Genomic DNA, 22,425 nt, shown 5'->3' on the forward strand with positions numbered 1-22,425 from the left:
CATCATTGTCATCATGTTCTTAATAAGTACATCTAATAGTAGGTATAAAGCAACAAGAAACACTATGTCCATATAATGGCTGTCAGATGCCCTAAATCTTTTAATAGAAATATAATTTATGGATTTCAGAAGTGCATAATTTAACTTGATAAAAGAGCATGGCAGTAACTCTATTAGTTAGTGGGGAATTCATGTTTAGCAACATCATCCATTGTGAGTACTAATAAATTGATACTTTTACTATTTAATGTTATTAAACAAATACCAAAATTTCACCTGATTAAACAGCTTATATACATTACATTTCACTAAGCTTCTAAAAATGTTTTTTTAAGCAATTTAATTAGAAACAGTTAAATAAGAAAGTATTAGGATCATATGTAGCTATTCTTAATTCAGTCAACGTTTAAAGAACATGTGTGTACAATCAGTACCATAAGAACTTGATCTCTCTTCTCTTTACCATTCACTGAGAGGGATACAGAGAAGACTTAGAGGCCAGATGGGAAAACATTATAATGAATTAAAAAGGGACAAAACTAAATTGAGTGAAAATAATGACCCTGGTCAATTGGAAAATGATTCCCTGATAAGTGAAAATTTGAGTAAAGGATAAAATCGGATTGATGTGAAGGATGAAAGAACATGGCAAGGTACCAGAGCAAAGAAGAGGAAAGGAGAAAAACTTTGGAAGTCCAAGCAGAGAGGCTGTGTATAGAGAAAAAAGAAATGGGGGAAGGAGCAGAAAGAAGGAAAGCTGAATCATAGACTTCATGATGCTAAAAATAGGATCTTTGGATTCTACCTGTTCCTTGGACGAGAAGATGCTATTAATAACTGATGTTTGAAAAATAGATTATTCTAGTAATTTTGAGCCTTTGGGGAAGGAATCGGCTAAAGAGCTGGGAAGACTACTAAGGAAGCTAATCAGGAACCCATAAAAGAAAAGTGAGGATATAGACAGGAATGGACAAGAAGGTACCAGAATAAAAAGTTACAAAATTGGTTATCAGGATACCTTGCTGGAGTCTCCATTGTAAGCTGCAGAAAGTGACTTTCCTCTCTCTGAATCAATTTTCTCTGTTAGATAGAGGCCTACTTTAATTAAAACGTAGGTTTATCACAAAAGATTATGTGTGCAAAATATGTTAAACCTAAGAAACATATGTAGTATTAAATATTTTTATTCTCTCTATTCTTTTGGAATTAGCCTAAGTTGATAAACAGCAAAGAAAAAAAACAACTAAAAAACAAACAAACAAACAAGTCATCATATGCATATTTGATTAGGCTTGTTTCGTTATGTTTTCATATCACTTTCTGGAATTGTGTTAATTTTTCATACTTGTTCACATTTTTTATTGTTTTCCACATTTTTAGTTTTCACACAGAAAGAACCTCAGTCTCAGCCCATCTGAATTTCAACTGCAATATATAACTGGTTTATGAATCTTACTTATATGTAGCTAACATGTGTATCTCAATTAGATGGGGAGGGAGACTAATAAAATTTTGTTGCACAGATATGAGTTTGTAATAGGCATTTTGAGGAGCTTGTAATAATGAGCCCCATATATACTATTTTTATAGCAAATCTATTGCTAATGGGATGAGAATTTAAAAATATTATAGGGTCACTTTTATCTGCATGGGATAAATGATCAACTCTCAGTTATCAAGCTGATGATGACAAAAAAAGTTAATATATTTTCATGGATTTTTAATGTGCTACAATTTTTTATTTCATATATTTGTTCGTAATCATCATCAATAGTTTTATAGGCCTAATCCCAAAAATGTATAATGACTACCAGAAGTTATTTTCCATATTTTTATGTCTTTGTCAGTGTTATATTTTTGTTCTGTTTTGAAATGCACAATGAAAAATCTATGTTTAAAGAAAATTTTCATTATCTCATGTTGTGATCTAAAAAGTAGTACATTTCTTCTATTTTTAAATATCAAGAATGGATTTCTGGTTATTAATTTGTGTATATGTATTTATATTTAAATTTGAAGGTGGATATATATATCTATATAGATATGTCTATATAGATATATTTTGATCCTAATTAATTTTACATCTATAAAGCTTTACATCTGCTTTATATGCATTCCAGTTGGTAGTTCCTTTCACTATCAGGTGGAGATTTTCTTTAAACTAGTCCACTTTTATAAAATATTATTAATTATCATGTGTTGTCTATTAAAAGTGTGACAATTGTTCTAACCTTTATATTGAACTATTTCAAACCTTCAAGGCTGGTTATGTTGAAAGTCTGTTGAGAATTATTTTAGTTTGTCTCTGGACAGTGACAGTTTATCGGTTTGGTAATATTTCATTTTCTGTGTTGTTCTGTAGAGGTCCTTCTGTAGCGCCATGGTAGAAGAGCTGAGGATGTCCCTGAAGTGCCAGCGACGGTTAAAACACAAGCCACAGGCCCCCGTTATTGTGAAAACAGAAGAAGTCATCAACATGCACACATTTAACGACAGAAGGTTGCCAGGTAAAGAAACCATGGCATAAAGCTGGGAGGCCAAACACCCAAGCACAAACTGTCGTCTTTTTTCCAAACAATTTAGCGAGAATGTTTCCTGTGGAAATATGCAACCTGTGCAAAATAAAAATGAGTTACCTCATGCCGCTGTGTCTATGAACTAGAGACTCTGTGATCTAAGCAGTTGCAATGATCAGACTTGATTTACAAGCATCATGGACCAACCAAGTTACACGGGGTTATACTGTTTATCATGGGTTCCTCCCTTCTTCTGAGTGAATGTTACACGCGCATTTTGTGACTGGTTCCAAATGCAGTCCAGTAGGAAATTACAGGTTCTTTTTGAAGCCCAACTGTTGCCAGGATATGGAATGTCAATGCCCCAAAGGTAACCAGTAAAACTGTCAATAAAAATACTTGGAATCAGAAAAAAAAAAACAAAACCCACAACAACAACCTGTAGCATTACAAGAAACAGTATGGTCTTCTGAACATTCAGATAATAGAGGTGGTGATGTTATTAGACCCCAACAACTCAGTACAATGATCATCTGAATAGACAATATGTGTTTATAGGATGTGTGAAAAAAATGTAACACAAAACAAATCTGAATTTCATGGCAAGTGGAATATAAAACATTTCTTCATCAGTGTTTTTCTTTCTTTTTTAACAGTCTGTGTCACTGATTGAGATAGAAATGTCAATTACCAAGGCAATAATGTTTTTCCTTAAAGTCACCTGCAGGTGATTTAACATGTAACTCTACCGGATCCCTATCTATCTACCTATCCCCACCCCACCCAACTTCACACCAAGAATAAAAAGCAACAGTTGGTTCAGAGATTCTGAATTGAAAAGAATAATATTTTGCAATCTTTGTCTTACGTTATAAAAGAGGGCTGGGTATTGATAGTTATGTGGAAAATGAAGCTTCCATTTTAACATTCAGATATTTCATCCAAACCCTAGTTTCTGCTATAAATGAACTTGATGGAGCCTGGGCAGACCTCGGTGAAAGGAAAAAGGGGACTGGTCATCTGTAGAAATGTATGTGCGGAGAACTTTGAAGTGGACTGCATTTATCAATACAGTCACAGTGTTAAATGAACAAAATTCTTGAGCAGTTTTTTTTCCAAAAAATGTTCAGGTTTATTTGTGGAAATGCAAGATTTCTATGAAAATAGTTTTTGTATGGAAATTTTTGTAATACTTTTTATCAACAAAATAAGAACACGTGTTCCTGTCAGGGGTGTGATGTCAAGCATGAATGGTAGTGCGTGTGCACCACCAACGTTTGGTGAAAACTATTTTTATCAAGAAAAAAGGAATCATAGAAGAGAAATATTTTCAAGTTAGATAATATAAAAGTTAGGTGCACTACCACCACTGCTTACCAAGCCACACCCCTGGTTTCCATGAGGCTGATAACATATTGTAATGAACAATTGTGTGTAAAATGGTAAAAGACACAGACTTCTTGACAACATTGTGATAACAGTTGAGTGCACACAGTTTGCTGTTTGAATCCAATGCACAAAACTTAAAAAAATCATTAAAATTATGTCCATTTTACGTTCAGCTTTGACTTTCATTTTTCTTTTGTACATATAAATGAATGCACAATATCTTCATTGCATTGAGAGAAGTATACTTCCTGAATCTTTCTAGGTCTTCAAGGATGGCCGCATCCCAACTACCTGGAGGAAAGAAGAGAAAAGGTTGGATGATGAGATTTAGGATGTAATTGTTAGGCTTAGGATAGTATTTAAATGAGAAAAATAGAAGTTCTAGAGGCAACAGTAATTCACCTTACCTCTTTTATGAATGGCTAGTTACTATGTTTATAGGTTAGGTGGGGCTATATAATGATTACTGATATTATATTTGAAGTTGTACTGATGTCCAATTTAAGACCTCCTTGTGCATTGATAAATCAATATAGTTCAGCAAAGGGAGAGGACATGATAGGCTCAATTTCAACAATTAGTAATAATGTGTGTGTGTTTTAGATGTTATCATCTTAACAAAGCTCTTATATTTAAATCACAAGTTATAACATATGGTTTACTAAAATATCCACTATAACTAGAGCACCTGACCAAAAGAAAATTCTGTGATGTATTTTTTAAACTCAAAAAAATTGCAAAACCAAATTGCTAATATCTAAATAAATTAGTAATTAAATGTCTAAGCGTTTTCAAAATTTCTAGTGTTAGGGGCATTTTAAATTAAAATTTATATTTTGATAATAATTTTCCCCAAAATTTAGTTTTAGAGAGTTACACAATTCACTGTTAAAAATCTTGTATTTTTAGTGGTAAATAACATACAATAAAATTTCATAAAAGTGTTCAGATTTTGGAGAATATTAAGCTTTTTACCAATCAGATACTAATCAGGTTTTCAAGCACTTTTTAGTTTTAATTATTTATTATATTGAACAATTTTAATGTCAGTAAATGACAATTATTTTTAAGTAGGAAATAATTAGATTTTTGGTAAAATTTGGCAATCATTGGAAGCATTAAATTTAAAAAATTGAAAAGTTTAATAACCTGCTATATTTTAACTATAAAGATAATTTTAAATATATAAACAATGTATAATATTTAATTTTATCCATTTCCTAAAAGGTTTCTATATTATTGCCAAAACAGATATTTACCTACTCACTGGTGATTATACATACATGAGATACTATTCTTAATAAAATCTAGATTACTTTAAAAATAATTTCAATCAATGAAAAAAAAGTCTCCTCTCTCTAGGAAGATAGTATATTAGAGTAAACATTACTCTGTAGTTTAACACTCAAATTAAAAGAAAGAAAGGAGAGAACAATTGTTCTAGTCAACAATATAACCTGATGACTCCAGGTAATCAGTGGGTAATCATATCCCACAAATAACTCTAATTAGAATGGAACACTAGAGAGATATATTCACATATACCCAAACTAGAAAACCCTAACCAGCTAAGTGACCCTAATAGCTATGAGAATATCTAGGAGAGATATTCACATATTTACAACTAAATTACTATGACCAGTATGGGAATATATTACTAAATTACTAATTACTAAAGGGATATATTCTATTTTACAAATATAAAAAATTCATAAGTATAGTATATTAGTTATAATATCTCAAATATTTTGAACATCATATTTTAAAAATAAGTTTTCATAATTGAATGAATTTATGTACTAAACACTAATGATTTATATGTATTTCTTCAGTTTAACAACACTTTTATTCTGCTGTCATAAAATATTATTAGTTTTTCTGGTTATAGAATGCTAGGTTGAAAATCATATTCTTAGATAATTTTAAAGATTTGCTCTCATATTTCCAACCTTCAGTGGATAAACCTAAAGTAATTCAGATCCCTGGTTCTTTTTATGAAAGTTTTTTTTGTGTGTTATATTTTTTTCTTTTTCTTAGATTTGTTTGATCTATTTTTCCCACCAGCATCCTGAAACAACCCAATGATAAGCATTGATCTACTTTCATCCATTGTGCTGGGTACTTGCTGAGTTTTTAAATTTGGCTAATGCTGTCCTTCAATTTGGAGTAAATTTTCTAAACTATTTCTTTGATGATTTTCTTTTCTCTATGTATTCTAAAAGCTACTCTTAACATTGGAAGTTCTGAACTGTTGAATCTAAATTTATTAACCTTTGTTTCCCTATTTCTCATTTATGTAATTTTTATCTTTCAGATATTATACTGAATTTTCCATTTCTACTGATTGTTTACATTTCTATGAGATCTAGTTTTATAGCTACAATACCTTCTCTTACATTCCTCAAGTCATCCTATCTAATAAAGAGGGAATATGCTAATTGACCCTCACACCATTGCAAAGTTGGACGCACCCACAGCCAATAAGGAGGGAAAATGCTAATTGAATGCCCACCCTCAAAGATGGTGGCACCCATAGTCAATAAGGAGAAAATATGCTAATTGACTTCCACACCCTCAAAGATGGCAGCACCCACAGCCACAAGATGGTGGCGTCCAGTCCCCTCCACCCCGCTGGAGTGGTAGGCATGCAGCAAGGCCATGTACCTGCCTCCAGAGTCCTCCATTCTCTTCAGCCCCCCAAGCTGACCAGGGCTGGCCCAGGCACAGGTAACGAGGGCCAGCCGAGGCTTGCGCTGCCAGCAGTGGCAGCAGCAGAGGTGTGATGGGGCATCACCTTCCCCTGATTGCCAGGTCACCTCCTGCCCCTGAGGACTCCTGGACTGTGAGAGGGCACAGGCCAGGCTGAGGGGCCCCTCCTCCAGTGCATGAATTTTCATGCACTGGGCCTCTAATTAATAATAATCTTATAACTTTCCTTTCTTTTTTTTTAATATATTTTATTGATTTTTTACAGAGAGGAAGGGAGAGAGATAGAGAGTTAGAAACATCGATGAGAGAGAAACATCGATCAGCTGCCTCCTGCACATCTCCTACTGAGGATGTGCCCGCAACCAAGGTACATGCCCTTGACCGGAATCGAACCTGGGACCTTTCAGTCCGCAGGCCGACACTCTATCCACTGAGCCAAACCGGTTTCGGCTCCTTTCTTTCTTAAATGACCTCAATTTCCTCCCAATTGCAATTTTTTGTTTGCTTGTTTATATTTTTATCTTTCATATTAGAGATTTTCTTTATATGTTCATTAATTATTAGCATCCTGTTAATGAATAAAAAAGGGGGATGAAAATCTGATTTGAAATCTGTATGTACACAGCAGAGTAGGGGGAGACTATCTAATATGAGGTTTATTATAGATTTATCTAGATGGGCTATTTGTTGATGAATTCCTTCAAAATATCCTCATCTTTGGATTTTTTCTCTTGGGCCTTTTATATTCTCTTGATATATACTTTTAAATTTCTCGCCTGTAGATTAAGGCCCTGACTGCCAATGTTGTGGTAATCATAGGTTAAGAGATCTTGAGATCAATGCAATCTGCATTCAGAATAACTAAGGTCACTTAATTACCCTGTTTTAAGTTTAGTACTTAGTCTTTCATTGGACCTGACATCCTCTAGTCTGGAGTTTTTGTTTTGTTTTGTTTCTTTTTTTGAGAATTCTTTCCTATCATTTTGCTGAGTTGGTGCAGAACAGACTCCCAGGTGTAAAGAAGAGGAAGGAGAACATAGGGAGCAACTGTTTTCAAACTCTGTTTAATAAGTGCTCCTAGTATTTTCCATCCTGCACTGCTAATTATGAATGTACATGGCTCAGCTGGTTCCTGTCCCTTCGAGGATTTTGTGATATAAATAATCTGGTTAGTTCTCAGCTTTTCACACTGTCCAGTAGGGATTCTATTTTTTTCCAGTCTGGTTAATTAACTATCATTTGTTCATATAATTTCTCCTAACAGAAATTTTGTTGAAGTTTTCACCTCTCTTGTTTGCCTTATACTTGGCATTTTATACATTAAAAAAAAACACTCTACTGTAATTTTAATTGAGTAGGAAGCAAATTTGATACATGCATTTTATTCTTACTCTTATCTGGGACAAGAACCCTTTCTTTAAAGAAAATGTACTGAAAGCAAATAAAACTAAAACTACTATGGTTCAAATAAAGTGGAGACAGAACAGACCTTGCTCTTGCAATTTCTAAGAATTTAATATTGCCAAGTTTTTCTTCTTACCAAATAATTTTTCTAACTCTATATGTCAAGGGTATACTTTCACATTAAAAATTAATTTCACAAAATGGGACCCAAGAATATCTCTGAAAAGAGGAATATTTCTATTTTAGTATCTGTCAAATAATACTCAATTTGGAAGCCAAGTAATTTATACCCTAAGGCAGTGGTTCTCAACCTTCCTAATGCCGCGACCCTTTAATACAGTCCCTCATGTTGTGGTGACCCCCAATTTCATTGTACAAATTGAACATAATTAAAGCATAGTGATTAATCACAAAAACAATATGTAATTATGTATGTGTTTTCCAATGGTCTTAGGCAACCACTGTGAAAGGGTCGTTCGACCCCCAAAGGGGTCACAACTCACAGGTTGAAAACCGCTGCCCTAAGGGGTAAGCTCTAGTTCAAAACATTCCAATTTCTATTTTATAAAGCTCACAAAGAATGTGTTCTAGTATAGACAAGGAACATTTTCTTAGAGGACTATGATGAACTGGAAGATTTTAAGAATCCTCTTTAATGTATTGCCTTACATTTTACCTTCATTTTACATTTATTATAAATGTAATTTTTAAAAAATAAAAAAAATGTATCTCTACCTTTTTACAGGGATATATTTGCTGTTTTCCTACATTTCCACTAGAAATTTCTATAATAGGATATTTCAAAAATATAATACTCTCAATTGCCTTAGTTAACCTTAAGGTCAACCTGTAAATTTAAATATCTAACAGTCATAAATACAATGAACAATTTAAATTTATATACTCCAATCACCTTAGTCAAAATTCATGTTAAATGGGGAAATAAAGAACATACCACACATATGTTCCTTCTATAATATTTTAAAGTATTTTTTAGCATTACCTTTATATCTCAGCTTCTACCCTAATGTTTTCATATGGTTCAGGATAGCTGCTATAACTCCAGCTATCGTGTTCACATCTTTTCTGCCAACAGGAAGGACAAAAGGAAAGAAAAAAAGGTAGGATAGGAAATATAGACCTTACTTTGGAGAGCCATATGTCAGAAAGAAGACAGGGGTCCTATTACTATGGGAAATGTATAAACAGATATCAAGAAACAAATTGCAATTTCTGTCATGCTGGTCTTTTTCTGTCTCTCACCCAACACACTAAATCCTACCTTGTTCTGTTCCCCTATTTTTATTCTTTTAAATTAAAGTACAGTTAAGATGCATTATATTTCAGATGTATAACATATTGATTGTACATTTATATTCCTTACATTGTGATCACGATAAATGTAGTAACCGTCTGTAACCATACAAAATTATTATGATAATATTGCCTATTTCCCCTATGTTTTATATCACATCTCCATGACTTATTTTTTTTTTATAACTGGAGGTTTATACCTTTATTGCTCTTCACCATTTTCACTCCCCACCCTCCTCCCCCGACTCCTCTCCCCCCTGGCAACCATCCATTTGTTCTCTGAATCTATGAGTCTATTTGTTAACTCCCTACATTGCTCATTTATCACTCATGTGCCATCTACCACTAACATTTTCTTTTTCTTTTTTTTTAAGCAGATTCTTTCATATCTTATTGATTTCTCTTATCTATTTTCCTAATGGAAACCTGGATTTTCCTTTATGACACTGTCTTGAAACAACAAAAGTGGAAACAGTTGACAATTTACTAGTATTTGCTCTGCAGAACACCTTTATTTCATTATAGATAAAGATACATATTTTTAAACCACCATTTGGATTCCCTATATATTCTTTCTCATTCTTTAAAAACTTGGGCACCTTGATTAGAATTGGCCTGTTACTCTGTGCCCTGCCATCTTTAATTAAGTTTGCACCCATTTGTTTATATATAAAAAATCTGTGAACCTACATTATGAACCATGCTTTGTGCTAGATACTGGGTATGCAAAAGGAGACATTGCTTGCTGTGATAGAAGAGGTGGCTACCTTAATCAAATATGCTAAACACACACATACAAACTGAAAAGTGCTGTCCTGAAAAGTACTCCTTTTTGCTATATTCTGATGACTGATGAGACTTTACTCACTAGATCTTAAACAGTGCAGTCTAATGATTGAAAATATAGAAATTTGATTATATTCATAAAATATGCACAGAGAAACATTTACTAGTATAATGAGACAAGCGTACCTTATTTCGCTGTGCTTTGCTTTCTTGCGCTTCACAGATACATTTTGCCACAAACTGAAGTTCTGTGGCAACCCTGTGTTGAGCAGGTCAGTCAGTGTCATTTCTCCAATAGCACTTGCTCACTTCCTGTTTCTGAGTCACATTTTGGTAACTGAAATATTTCAAACTTTTTTAAAATTATATTTTATGGTGATCTGTGAACAATGATCTTTGCTATTACTGTTGTAATTTTTTCTGGTTTCTACAAACTGCTCCTGTACAAGACAATAAACTTAATAAATGTTCTGACTCCTCCAATGACCAGCCACTCCCCTCTCACTCTCCCTCTCTTCAGGCTTCCTTATACTCTGAGACAAATGATATTAAAATTGGGCCAATTAATAACCCTATAATGACCTCTAAGTGTTCAAGTAAAAGCTATTGACACATCTCTTACTTTGAATAAGCCTAGATATGATTAAGCTTAGTGAGGAAGGCATGTTGAAACCTGAGCTAGACTGAAAGCTAGGCCTCTAGCACCAAACAGTTAGCCAAGTTCATGAAGGAAATTAAAAGTGCTACGCCAGTGAACACACGAATGATAGAAAGTGAACAGCCTATTGATGATATAGAGAAAGTTTTAGTGGTCTGGACAGAAGACTAAATGAGCCACAAAATTCCTTTAAGCCAAAACCTAATCTAGAACAAGGCCCTACCTCCCCTCAATTCCACAAAGGCTGAGAGAGGTGAGGAAGCTGAAGAAGAGTTGGAATATAGCAGAGGTTGGTTCATGAGGCTTAAGAAAAGAAACAGTTTCCATAACATAAAAATGCAAGGTGAAGCAGCAAGTGCTGATGGAGAAGCTGCAGCAAGTTATCCAGATCTGGCTAATGTGATTAATGAAGTGGCTACAACAAGCAATCGATTTTCAATGTAGACGAAACAGTTTTTTTTGGAAGAAGATGCCAACTAGGACTTCCATAGCTAAAAAGAAGTCAATGCCTGGCCTCAAAGCTTCAGAGGACAGGCCGCCTCTTCTGTTAACGCTAACGTTTTGGGTGAAATTAAGTTGAAGCCAAAGCTCATTTACCATTCTGGAAATTCCAGGGCCCTCAAACATTATGCCAAACCTACTCTGCCTGTGCTCTATAAATGGCGAAACACAGCCTGGGTGACAGCACATCTGTTTACAACATGATTTACTGAATATTTTAAATCCACTGTTGAGACCTACTGCTCAGAAAAAAGATTCCTTTCAAACTATGGCTGCTCATTGACAATGTTCCTGGTCACCCAAGAGCTCTGATAAAGATGTACAACAAGATTAATGTTGTTTTCATGTCTGAAAATACAACATCCATTCTGCAGCCCATGGGTCAAAGCTTAAATTTGACTTTCAAGTCTTATTATTTAAGAAATAAATTGCATAAGGCTATCGCTGCCCAAGATACCTCTGATGGATCTGGGCAAGGTAAATTGAAAACTATCTGGAAAGGATTCACCATTAACAACATTCGCAATTCATGGGAAGAGGTGAGGAAATCAATATTAGCAGGAGTTGGAAGAAGTGGCTTCCAAACCTCATGGATGACTTCGAGGGATTCAAGACTTCGGTGGAGGAAGTAACTGCAGTCTTGGAAGTAGCGTGGAAATGTGTGATGGAAATAGTCAGGGAACCAGAATTAGAAATGGAGCATGAAGCTGTGACCAAAATGCTACAAGCTCATGGTAAAACTTTAACAGAAGAGGAATTGCTTCTTTGGTGTTTTCTTGAGTTGAAATATACACCATGAAGATGCTGTGAAGATTATTGAAATGACAAAAAAAGGAAAAAAAAGAAATGAGTTAGAATACTAGGTAAACTAGTTGATCAATGGCAGGATTTGATCATTGTGAAGGAGGTTTTACTGTGGGTAAAGTGCTGTCAATCAGCATCTCATGCTACAGAGAAAGTGTGCATGAAAGAAATAGTCAATTGGTGCAGCAGACTTCATTGCCTCATTTTAAGTAATTGCACAGCTACTGCAATCTTCAAGCACCACCACCCAGTACCACCTTCATCTCGCCATGAAAAGACATCGAGCCATCAGCAGCAGCAAAATGATTACAACTCCCTTAAGGCTCTGATAATGGTTAGCGTTTTTAGAAGTAAAGTATTTTTAAATTAAACTATGTACATAAGCTTTTTAGACATAATGCTATTGCATACTTAATAGACTGTAGAGTATAAATAAACATAACTCTTATATGCACTGGGAAGTCAAAAATGTTGTGACTCATTTTATTGCAATATTCACTTTATTGCAGTGATCGGAACCAAACCCACATTATCTTCGAAGTATGCCTATATTATTGTTTGTGTCTTCCTTCCAGGAACACACAACTTCTGTTAGCTTCAACTCTTGGCACAGGGTAGGATTCTTTTGGGTTTTGAGAATATAAACTGAGGTGTCAACTGAGATGTGTTAGTTCATTACTGCCATCCTATTATTTACAGTAGCAAATTTTCCATTATATGCAAATATGACACCATAACCATACCTAAGTTCTTCTTTTGCCTGTACTATTCCAATTTGTGTTATTTTTTTTCCTCTTTGTCTTCACAAAAGTATAAGAAAAGATACCACCCGTGCTCCATTTTTAATTTTTTGCTTTTTTTTCGTGATAGAAGTAAGCAGTGACCTAACAATGGACTCTGGAACACTGAGAGCATACTTGTTGAATAGAGGCTATAGAGGGGATAAATGATGATGGGGAAAAAATAAAATAAATAAAGTGAATTGGGGTCAAGTAGCCAAATCTTAGATATTTAGCTCTTGTTCAAAAGTTTACTAAAAACAAATGCACCTGAGTCTCTCTCACACAGTGATGGGAAGTAAAGGAATAGCATTTTATGAGAGTTTATAACAAAGGAAACTTATTTAAACTAAAGGATTGGAGTAAATTTCCCTGAGGAAGCGATGATTGCACTGAAATATGAATGCTGAGAAGCAGATACTCAGAAAGGAGAGAAATTTTCACAAGACTGTGTTATGGGAGGGAGCATGGTGTGTATTGGAGGAACTGACAATTAGTGTTGATGGAGCACAAAAAGGCATAGAGATATATAACGGAGATGCCTTCACAATAGTAGCTCAGAGCCAGATCTTAGCAAGGAAGTACAAGTGACCTTAATGATTTGATATTTATCCAAAAAGGAAAGGCAAACCATTTAAATCTCTTAAGCAGAAGCAAGATTGTTAGATAAGATCTGCTTTTGTAAGACTACTCAGGCTTCAGTCTGGAGCATGATTTAAATATGCACCAGAGTGGATGTAGAGAGGTTAGTGAAGAGGCCAACTCCGTAAGTAACCTGGGTAACATAGTATATTAGTTTAGATTAAACTCCATCAGTAGCAGTGAAAATGAAGAGAGAGAGACATTTTCAAAATGTTTTTAATAGGCAAAAATTTTCATAATTTTGTGGTGAATTCAATAATAAATATACAGATTACTAACTATTGTTATGCCATAACTTATAATTTGTACTTTATTATAAGTTATGGCATAATCTCTGAGAAACCCTATGAAGCCAGGGCTAATATTATCCCTATTTTATAAGCAAGGAAACTATTGAGAACATAACTTGAGTAAATTTTTAAAGCCTTACAGGTATCAAAGTTAGGTAGAATAATTCCAATGTTCTTGGACACTATATTTGGTCATAGTCACAAACAACAATATCTCAGTGGCTTATCAAAGTGAAAGTTTATTTCTGAGTCATCAAAATGTTGTTACGGGTTTTTTTAAATGTCTCTTTAAGGGTCTTGAATTGCCTCCCTCTTTAAGTACCCTTGTGAGACCTTCTCCTGTGTCACATTCAGGGACCTCTGACAGGAGCTAGGCACATGTTCCTGATCCACTGCCAGGGGCTACAAGTCAGGGGGTTGCAGGATGGAAGGAAACAAAAACTGGTTTTGCGCGAAATAGGAGAGCTATGCAAATCTGGGGGGGGGGGGTAGGGTATGGCACCCACAACTGATGTCATCAATTCAAATAGAACATAGAAGAAAGTGGGAGAAAGTTTTAGAATTATGAGAAAGTTAATGCATTTAGTTGTTATTTTTTTAATATATATTTTGATTTCAGAGAAGAAGGGAGAGGGAAAGAGAGATGGAAACGTCAATGATGAGAGAGACTCATTGATTGGCTGCCTCCTGCATGCCCCACACTGGGGACTGAGCCTGCAACCGGGGTATATGCCCTGACCGAGAATCAATTGGTGACTTCCTCGCTCATCAGCGGACACTCACTCACTGAGCCACGCCAGCTGGGCAGTGCATTTGGTTTTGGTTTTGACACAGCTGGAGATATCTGTGGAACATCCAAGTGGACATTTCTTTTTAAGCAGTTGATTACATATGCGTGAGTTAGAATTCGACTCTGGAGTGCACTCATCATAGAAATGTTAATCGAAGTAGTGAGTGTAAACAAGATTGCCTCAATAAAAAGAGATGTGGGTCTAGGAGAAATCCTTGACTACTCTAAACTTTAATTGTTGAGTAAGGAGGGTATGTTTGTGAGGGATAGTGAATACATACATGGCCAGAAAAATAAGACTTTATAGTTTTCCCATGTTACCCAGAGAGGGGGCTACAGAGCCTCATCCTAGGTTAATGTCTACAGCCCTTAATATCCTAAAGATGGAAAATGAGGATGTCCTCAAATTCCTTGCTTCAGGAATATGATTAAGTTATAACAACTTGGCCAACAGAAAAAAAATTAATATTTACATTGTAAATTTGAAGAATGCCTGGGAAAAGCGTCTGCTAGGAGCTTGGGACATAACTGACATTGGCAGTCAAGCTGACATCAGTGTCATATTTCTTGGAACACTGCCCCATGTTGGTACTTAATTTCTGGAACTTTCATTAGCTAAATATAAGCAGAGGAGGGTTCTTATCTTAATGATCTTACCATTGCACTGAGTTACACAGATAGGCTGATACATTATTTGGACCTTGCCATCCTGTACCATAGGTGGCTCACTCAGTGAGTCTAATATGATTGAAGAAATCTTGGCCGTGTGTGGTGCCATTCATGTGAGTACCCGTGGATGTCATTCCTGATCTCTATGTAGAAATCCATAAGAGATTAGAAAGGGAAAGCAGGCACCTGCTGCAAAGGTTGTGTCCAGGTGGGGTTTTAGGGTGATAGACCAATTTTTACTGCCCAAGCAAGATTTCACACTAGTTTAAAGGTATGCAAATGGCCCATGTGACTTTGGCAGTTCCCTACTGCCAAAAGACTGGAGTGCTCAGCTTGCCACAGAACATGCAACTCCCACTGCTTAGTCCACTGACAAAGTAAACACACCCATAGAATAGTCTTAAGAGTTCATAGACAAGCTCTCAGACTACGAAATAAGGTCAATGGAAAATAACAGTCTTTTATTCTGTCTATACTGAGCCTCTTTTGCTCCAAGTCCATTATAGTAACATGCATGTCTAGCCACACCCTTGCCTCCAGTGCCATAGGAATGAGCCCTCACATCCAGGTATCAGACTCTGAAATTACTGCCTCTGAACAAAAGCTCCTGTTTTCTCTTTTCCTAATTCCATGTTTCCACCTCATTTATTATTATTTTACCTTGTGTCCTTATCATTTCAAGCTTTTCTAGTTTCATTATATCCTTCCTCCCCTCTACCTTCAGACAATGCACAGTGGAAATGAGAATTTCCACAGCAGAGGTATACACAGGGAGAATAAGTATAATAATCTAGGATATCTTCTGACTCTTTTTTAACTTAAAATTATGCTGGGAAGATTTGTGTGTGCTTTCTCGGCTAACTCTTGTTCATTGTTTTTCACTGCTGTATAATATTTATTGACTGTAACTACTATAATTTGTTTATGTGTTCTCTAGTCAGTGGCTATTGTACTTTTTTTCTTTTTAACTAATGCATTCTGCTAGCAGATATATACGGTATAATGCATTAAAATGTGGAGGGGGTATACATACCCTGAGCTTTGGGGTATGTCCGTCCAAGTTCTGCTCTACAACACTGCCAGTGTCATTGTGCCAATCAGTTCCTTAATCATCAATATGTAAGATAAACTGATAATCCATTGCCTCCTCAACTCTTTGTCTTTTTGTTTTAACTTGCTTATCAAATGTGTCAAATGCCACTGTGGTCTTGTTTTGTGTTTCCTTGTTGACTAGCGCTATTCATCTTCTATTTGTTTCATATTCTTTGAAATGTCTATTCTGGTCTTTTAACACAGTGTCTATTGTGTGTGTTTTTAAAATGATTTCTATTGTTGATGTTATCCAATCTGTTATTTGGTTTTATTTGCTGCAAACATACTCATCCCATATGTTACCTATGTATTTTTCACTTTAAAGTCTGTTTGATGAACAGAGGTTGCTAATCTTAATGTTCCCAAATTTATCATTCTATTATTTTATTATTAGAATTTTTGGTACCCTGTTTAAACAATACTTTTTTAAATGATAACAGAATGATATTCATCTACATGTTGTTTCTAAAAATTTGTTTTACTTTTTAATTTTAGTTTAATTTAAATATGTGCATAACTTTTGCCCTCCTAGCTGAATAACCATGTTTCCCTCATTTAATTTGTTGAACAGTATCTCGTCTCAGTGATCCGCTATGCTTTGTCTGAAACACTTTAGGATCCCCTGTATGCATAGGTCTGTTTCTGGGTTTTATATTTCATCCTTTCTTATTTTTTCTCTTCAGAAGTATCTTGTCATACCACCTAGATTTCAGAATCAACCATTCATGCTACCAAAAACATACATATAACTGCTGAAACTTTAATAAGATTGAATCAAACCTTTGTAGAAATTTGAAAAGAATTTTTGTATTTCTTTGATCTTATCTTCTTACCCATAAACACGTACTTGTCTTTGGTCCCTTACAATTTTTGTACATAGTTCTCACACACATATTTGTTTCACTTATTCCTAGGTAATTTATATTTTTTTGTAGCTATTGTAAATGATGTCTATTTAAAAATGTTTTTTATGCTGTTTGTTGATTGTATATAAGAATGTGTGTACATATATATAATATATGCACATATATTATATATGCACATAAATTATATATATTTTATATATACTATATATACATATAAACCTTGCTAAACTCTTCTTTAATTTCTGCACATTTGTCTCTAGATTATTTGGATTTTCTATGTAAATAGTCACATGATATGCAAATAATTAATGTCTTATTTTGGCTTCCAGTCTTTCATTTCTAAGTTTCTTCTTGTCTTATGGAGCTATCTATGATCTCTAATACAGTGTTGAAAATAATAGGCAGTGGTCAACATCCTTGTCTTTTTCTGACTTTAAGGGGAATGTTTCCAATCTACCCGACATTACTCACTTTACCTCAGTCTTTTGAGATTGCTGCTTACATTATTATCTCCACCCAAATTATTTTCTTTCCCACCAGTATTTTTCTAAATTTTCACCTATGTCTCAAAGACTGTGCTGAACCTCAAGTTACAAAAATATATATAAGCTATAGTTTGTCCCCAGGTTCAGACTTTGAAGGAGGCACAGAAGTAAATGCCCTCAAATATTGTGGATTCTTTGCATATGCCTGTACAGAGGCCAGACCATCATTATCTTTTACTCTTTAAATGCAAACACTTTCTAATTTTCTTGTGTCCAATGTTTTCATTTTTAATGCACTCCTCACACTCCAAATAATAGGATGTGATAAAGCAGCTTGCTGCAAAGAAGCAAGTCTTTCATTGTTTTTTCTAAGTTACCTTTGATTGAAATAGTAGTGTTTTGCCACACCAATGAGAAATATTTTGAACTGTACATAAACTGATTCCAGACTGTCTTTTTAGCCATTTCCATGATTGCACCCATATGCTCTCTGTTTCAAATAACTGAATAATAATGTTGCCATGAATTTTTTTATATCCTAAACTTACTGTGCCTGAAAGGTTTTAATGCCCTTCTCCCCCTATCAGAATTTTCTGCTACTTTTTCATGGTCTAGGTCACAGGTAGAAATGTATTAAGATCTCCTTTTAAAGTCTTCCAAATTTAGCACAATGTCTTTCACATACTAGGTGCACAATTTTTTGTCCTACAATTTTTTTTTCTTTAGGAAAAAAATTTTAATTTATATTTTACTAGAGGTCCAATACACGAAATTTGTGCAGGGGGGGGCCCTCAGCCTGGCCTGTGCATCTGGGACCCCTTGCTCCTGCTCGCTCTTTACTGCTTGGCTCGCTGCTCCTTAGCACTGCCGCAGAGGCGGGGGAGGCTCCTGCCACCGCAGCTGTGCTCACCAGCCATGAGTCCGGCTTCTGGTTGAGTGGAGCTTCTGCTGTGGAAGTGCACTGAACACCAGTGGGCAGCTCCTGCATTGAGTGTCTGCCCCCCTGTGGTCAATGCACATCATAGCGACCAGTCATTCTGCCGTTAGGTCGATTTGCGTATTACTCTTTTATTATATAGGACTAGAGGCCCGTTGCAGGAAGATTCCTGCAAGAATAGGGCTTCCAGCGGCTGGAGCGAAGCAGAGAGGGGAGTGAAACCCGCTGAGGCGGGCTTCACTCCCACTCCGAGCCATTGCAGCTGGGTTTCCCCTCCTGCTCCCAGCCTCTCCTGCTGGGTTTCCCCTCCTGCTCCCAGCCTCTCCTGCTGGGTTTCCCCTCCTGCTCCCAGGCTGTGGCGGGTTTCCCCTCCTGCTCCCAGACTCTCCTGCTGGGTTTCCCCTCCTGCTCCCAGCCTCTCCTGCTGGGTTTCCCCTCCTGCTCCCAGCCTCTCCTGCTGGGTTTCCCCTCCTGCTCCCAGCCTCTCCTGCTGGGTTTCCCCTCCTGCTCCCAGCCTCTCCTGCTGGGTTTCCCCTCCTGCTCCCAGCCTCTCCTGCTGGGTTTCCCCTCCTGCTCCCAGCCTCTCCTGCTGGGTTTCCCCTCCTGCTCCCAGGCTGTGGCGGGTTTCCCCTCCTGCTCCCAGACTCTCCTGCTGGGTTTCCCCTCCTGCTCCCAGCCTCTCCTGCTGGGTTTCCCCTCCTGCTCCCAGGCTGTGGCGGGTTTCCCCTCCTGCTCCCAGGCTGTGGTCAGTTTCCCCTCCTGCTCCCAGCCACTCCTGCTGGGTTTCCCCTCCTGCTCCCAGGCTGTGGTCAGTTTCCCCTCCTGCTCCCAGCCACTCCTGCTGGGTTTCCCCTCCTGCTCCCAGGCTGTGGTCAGTTTCCCCTCCTGCTCCCAGCCACTCCTGCTGGGTTTCCCCTCATGCTCCCAGGCTGTGGCGGGTTTCCCCTCCTGCTCCCAGGCTGTGGTCAGTTTCCCCTCCTGCTCCCAGCCACTCCTGCTGGGTTTCCCCTCCTGCTCCCAGGCTGTGGTCAGTTTCCCCTCCTGCTCCCAGCCACTCCTGCTGGGTTTCCCCTCCTGCTCCCAGGCTTTGGCGGGTTTCCCCTCCATCTCCCAGGCACTCCTGCTGCATTTACCCTCCCTCTCCCAGGCGCTGTGGCGGGTTTCCCCTCCCTCTCCCAGGCCCTCCTGCTGGGTTTCCCCTCCCAAACACAGCCACTCCTGCTGGGTTTCCCCTCCCGCTCCCAGGCACTGCCCCGCTGGCTCGCAGCCGCTGCGGCTGGGCTTGCCCTCCCACCTCCCGCCTCCCACCTCCGCCGCCTTGGCTCCGTTTCTGTCCTCAGGCCTCTGCTTGGCTCCCTTCTGTGCCGCTCGGCCTCCATGTTGTCCTCAGTCTTCCCTCGCAGCTGGTATATGCAAATTAACCGCCATCTGTTAGCGTCTATAATTGAAACATTGTATCATTTGGAGCTGTTGCTTCAGGAGCTCAGAGCCGGAGGCAGCAGGTGGGGAACATTGGAGTCCTCCGTCACTGAAGCAAGCAAACCTCATGTTTGCTTCAAGATGCCGGCCGCCATCTTGACTGCAGTTAATTTGCAGATCTCACTGATTAACCTATGGGAAGGGTAGTGGATGTACGGCTAATTACCATGTTTCTCTTTTATTAGATAGGATAGCCTGAAAAATATAAGTAAATTAGTTTAAAAGTTAATTAAATGTCAGTAGGAGAAGTATGAAAATAGAATTTAAAAATGTTCTGTGATCATAGTGGTTACAGAAAAAGAACTGATATACATCATTTATTTATGATAGTTTCAAGTGCATATTATGTTTTATGGGTTTTTCTCTACAATGGCATGCTTAATTTTTTTTTTAAAATTTATCATTTAATCCTTTCTGAAGTAAATCTTATTTGTCACATGTGTTAGCAATGTTTTTATTAAGGCTTTTTGAGAGTCTATAAATTATGATTTCTTTTTTTAAATATATTTTTATTTGTTTCAGGGAAGAATAGAGAGATGGAGAGAGACAGAAACATCAATGATAAGAATCATTGATTGGCTGCCTCCTGCAAGTCCCACACTGGGGATCAAGCCTGCAACTTGGTCATATGCCCCGACTGGGAATCAAACCATGACCTCCTGGTTCTTAGGCTGGCACTCAACCACTGAGCAATACAGACTGGGCTATAAATTATGATTTCTGATAGATTTATTTCTAAAAGAAATAATTTAAAATATGTTAATTCCATACATGTTTGCTAAACACCTCTCATGAGTCATATATATACTTATATACTGATTCAATGCTTAGCAAACAGACAATTTCTGCTTTTTTTCCCCCAGAGAGCTTACAGTATAATGGGTAGGTAAACATTCTGCAACTAATTACACAGATCAATATATTGTTACATATTAAACCAATCACCCAGTATTGTGAGTAGAGAGAAAACAGAGGATGCAGTTTACATTCATGAGTAGGGGTGTCTCTGAGTAAATGAAATTTTAGGTTAGATTGTGAAAAGTAGAATTGAGAAGGAGAATGACAGTTCTAAAGAAGAACCACTCAAGGGACAGCATGTGTGAAAACACAAAGAAAGGGAATACAGATGATGGTATAGCCCAAAAACAGTGAGTGAGAAAAAGTATGACTTGAAAGTAGGATTGGTATTTAACCACAAACTGACTCCTTAGAGACCTTGATGCTCATCTAATGAATTCAGTATTGTTAGTGCAGTCAGAGGCACTAAATGATTTTTATTAGGGAGTTATGTGATCAAATTTGAGTTTTCAATGAGAATTTTGACAGTTGTCTTTCCAGAAGAATACCCAAATAACCATTAGGGGCATTCATGAGCCTGTCACCTTAAACAAAAAGTTGAAAATGCATGGAGATATATATAAGCCTTACTTTGCTAATTTTTCTGTGATACAGAAAAAATTTTCTTATGTCTAATTAGGAAAAAAATCCTTGATTATTCAATAGACAGCTGAGAGGCAATGTCCATTGCCCTTCACATAGTTTGTTTTTATTTCTGTGGAAAAATTTCAAGGTTTAGATTTTTCAATAAATATTTGTTGGAAGAAAATGAACAGTGGCATCACAGGAAAATAACAAACCACTAATTAATAGTTAAAACTCCATTGGCTAGAGGTGGCAGAGAAGGCTGTGCTGGTGATCTGGTGAGAATGAGGTATTAGGAGAGTCAAGTTGAAAATTAAATAAATCACAATAAAACATATCAAGTAAATATAAGAAAAATTTCACTGATATTATTAAGCTGGTAACATGATCAGATAGAAAAATAGGAGGAAAAATGTTTACCAGTATAAGTAAACATTTTCTTTAGCTTTTAATGTTAAACTTTGGACTGAAGGAGAAATCATAGGTTTCTCAATGTACTCTTCTCCATGGACATTTCATATAATCTCCTTGCTTACATTACTAACTATATTTCAGTGACTCCCACATCTGTGTTGAGTCTAGAACACTTATCTCATTGCCAGACACCTCTATGTCACCCAGTGAGCATCTACAGATTTACCTCAAATTCTCACCATTTCCTTTTTAAAGTTATTTCTAAGCACTCTACTAGATGCTGAAAACAGAATCAAATATATTACAATAAGCAGATTGAAATCCTTTGTGAAAAGTGATCTTATAGGTATGCATAGACTTTTATGATCTCGTGAGGAAGGCTGCCGAATCCAGTTGGGGGCCAGTAAACATGAATGGGGAAAGCCTCCTCAGCAGATTGTACATAAACTACCTGATTCGACCCTTAAATAATCTGGCAA

The 22,425-nt window shown here is 36.8% G+C and overlaps 1 protein-coding gene across 2 annotated transcripts in view; it reads left to right on the forward strand.

Annotated features, from left to right (window-relative positions):
- Positions 1–4,077, forward strand: part of GRIK2 (glutamate ionotropic receptor kainate type subunit 2) — a 565,655-nt gene extending 561,578 nt beyond the window's left edge. For both annotated transcript variants that reach the window (XM_081093994.1, XM_081093993.1), the window contains one exon: positions 2,363–4,077. In XM_081093994.1, coding sequence (XP_080950120.1) covers positions 2,363–2,527 — 165 coding nt within the window. In that variant the 3' untranslated portion in view covers positions 2,528–4,077. The remainder of the gene's footprint in view (positions 1–2,362) is intronic.
- Positions 4,078–22,425: the final 18,348 nt, after the last annotated feature.

This window comes from Myotis nattereri, assembly GCF_964212035.1.
Source record: "Myotis nattereri genome assembly, chromosome: 6".
NCBI classification, from domain to species: Eukaryota; Metazoa; Chordata; class Mammalia; order Chiroptera; family Vespertilionidae; genus Myotis; species Myotis nattereri.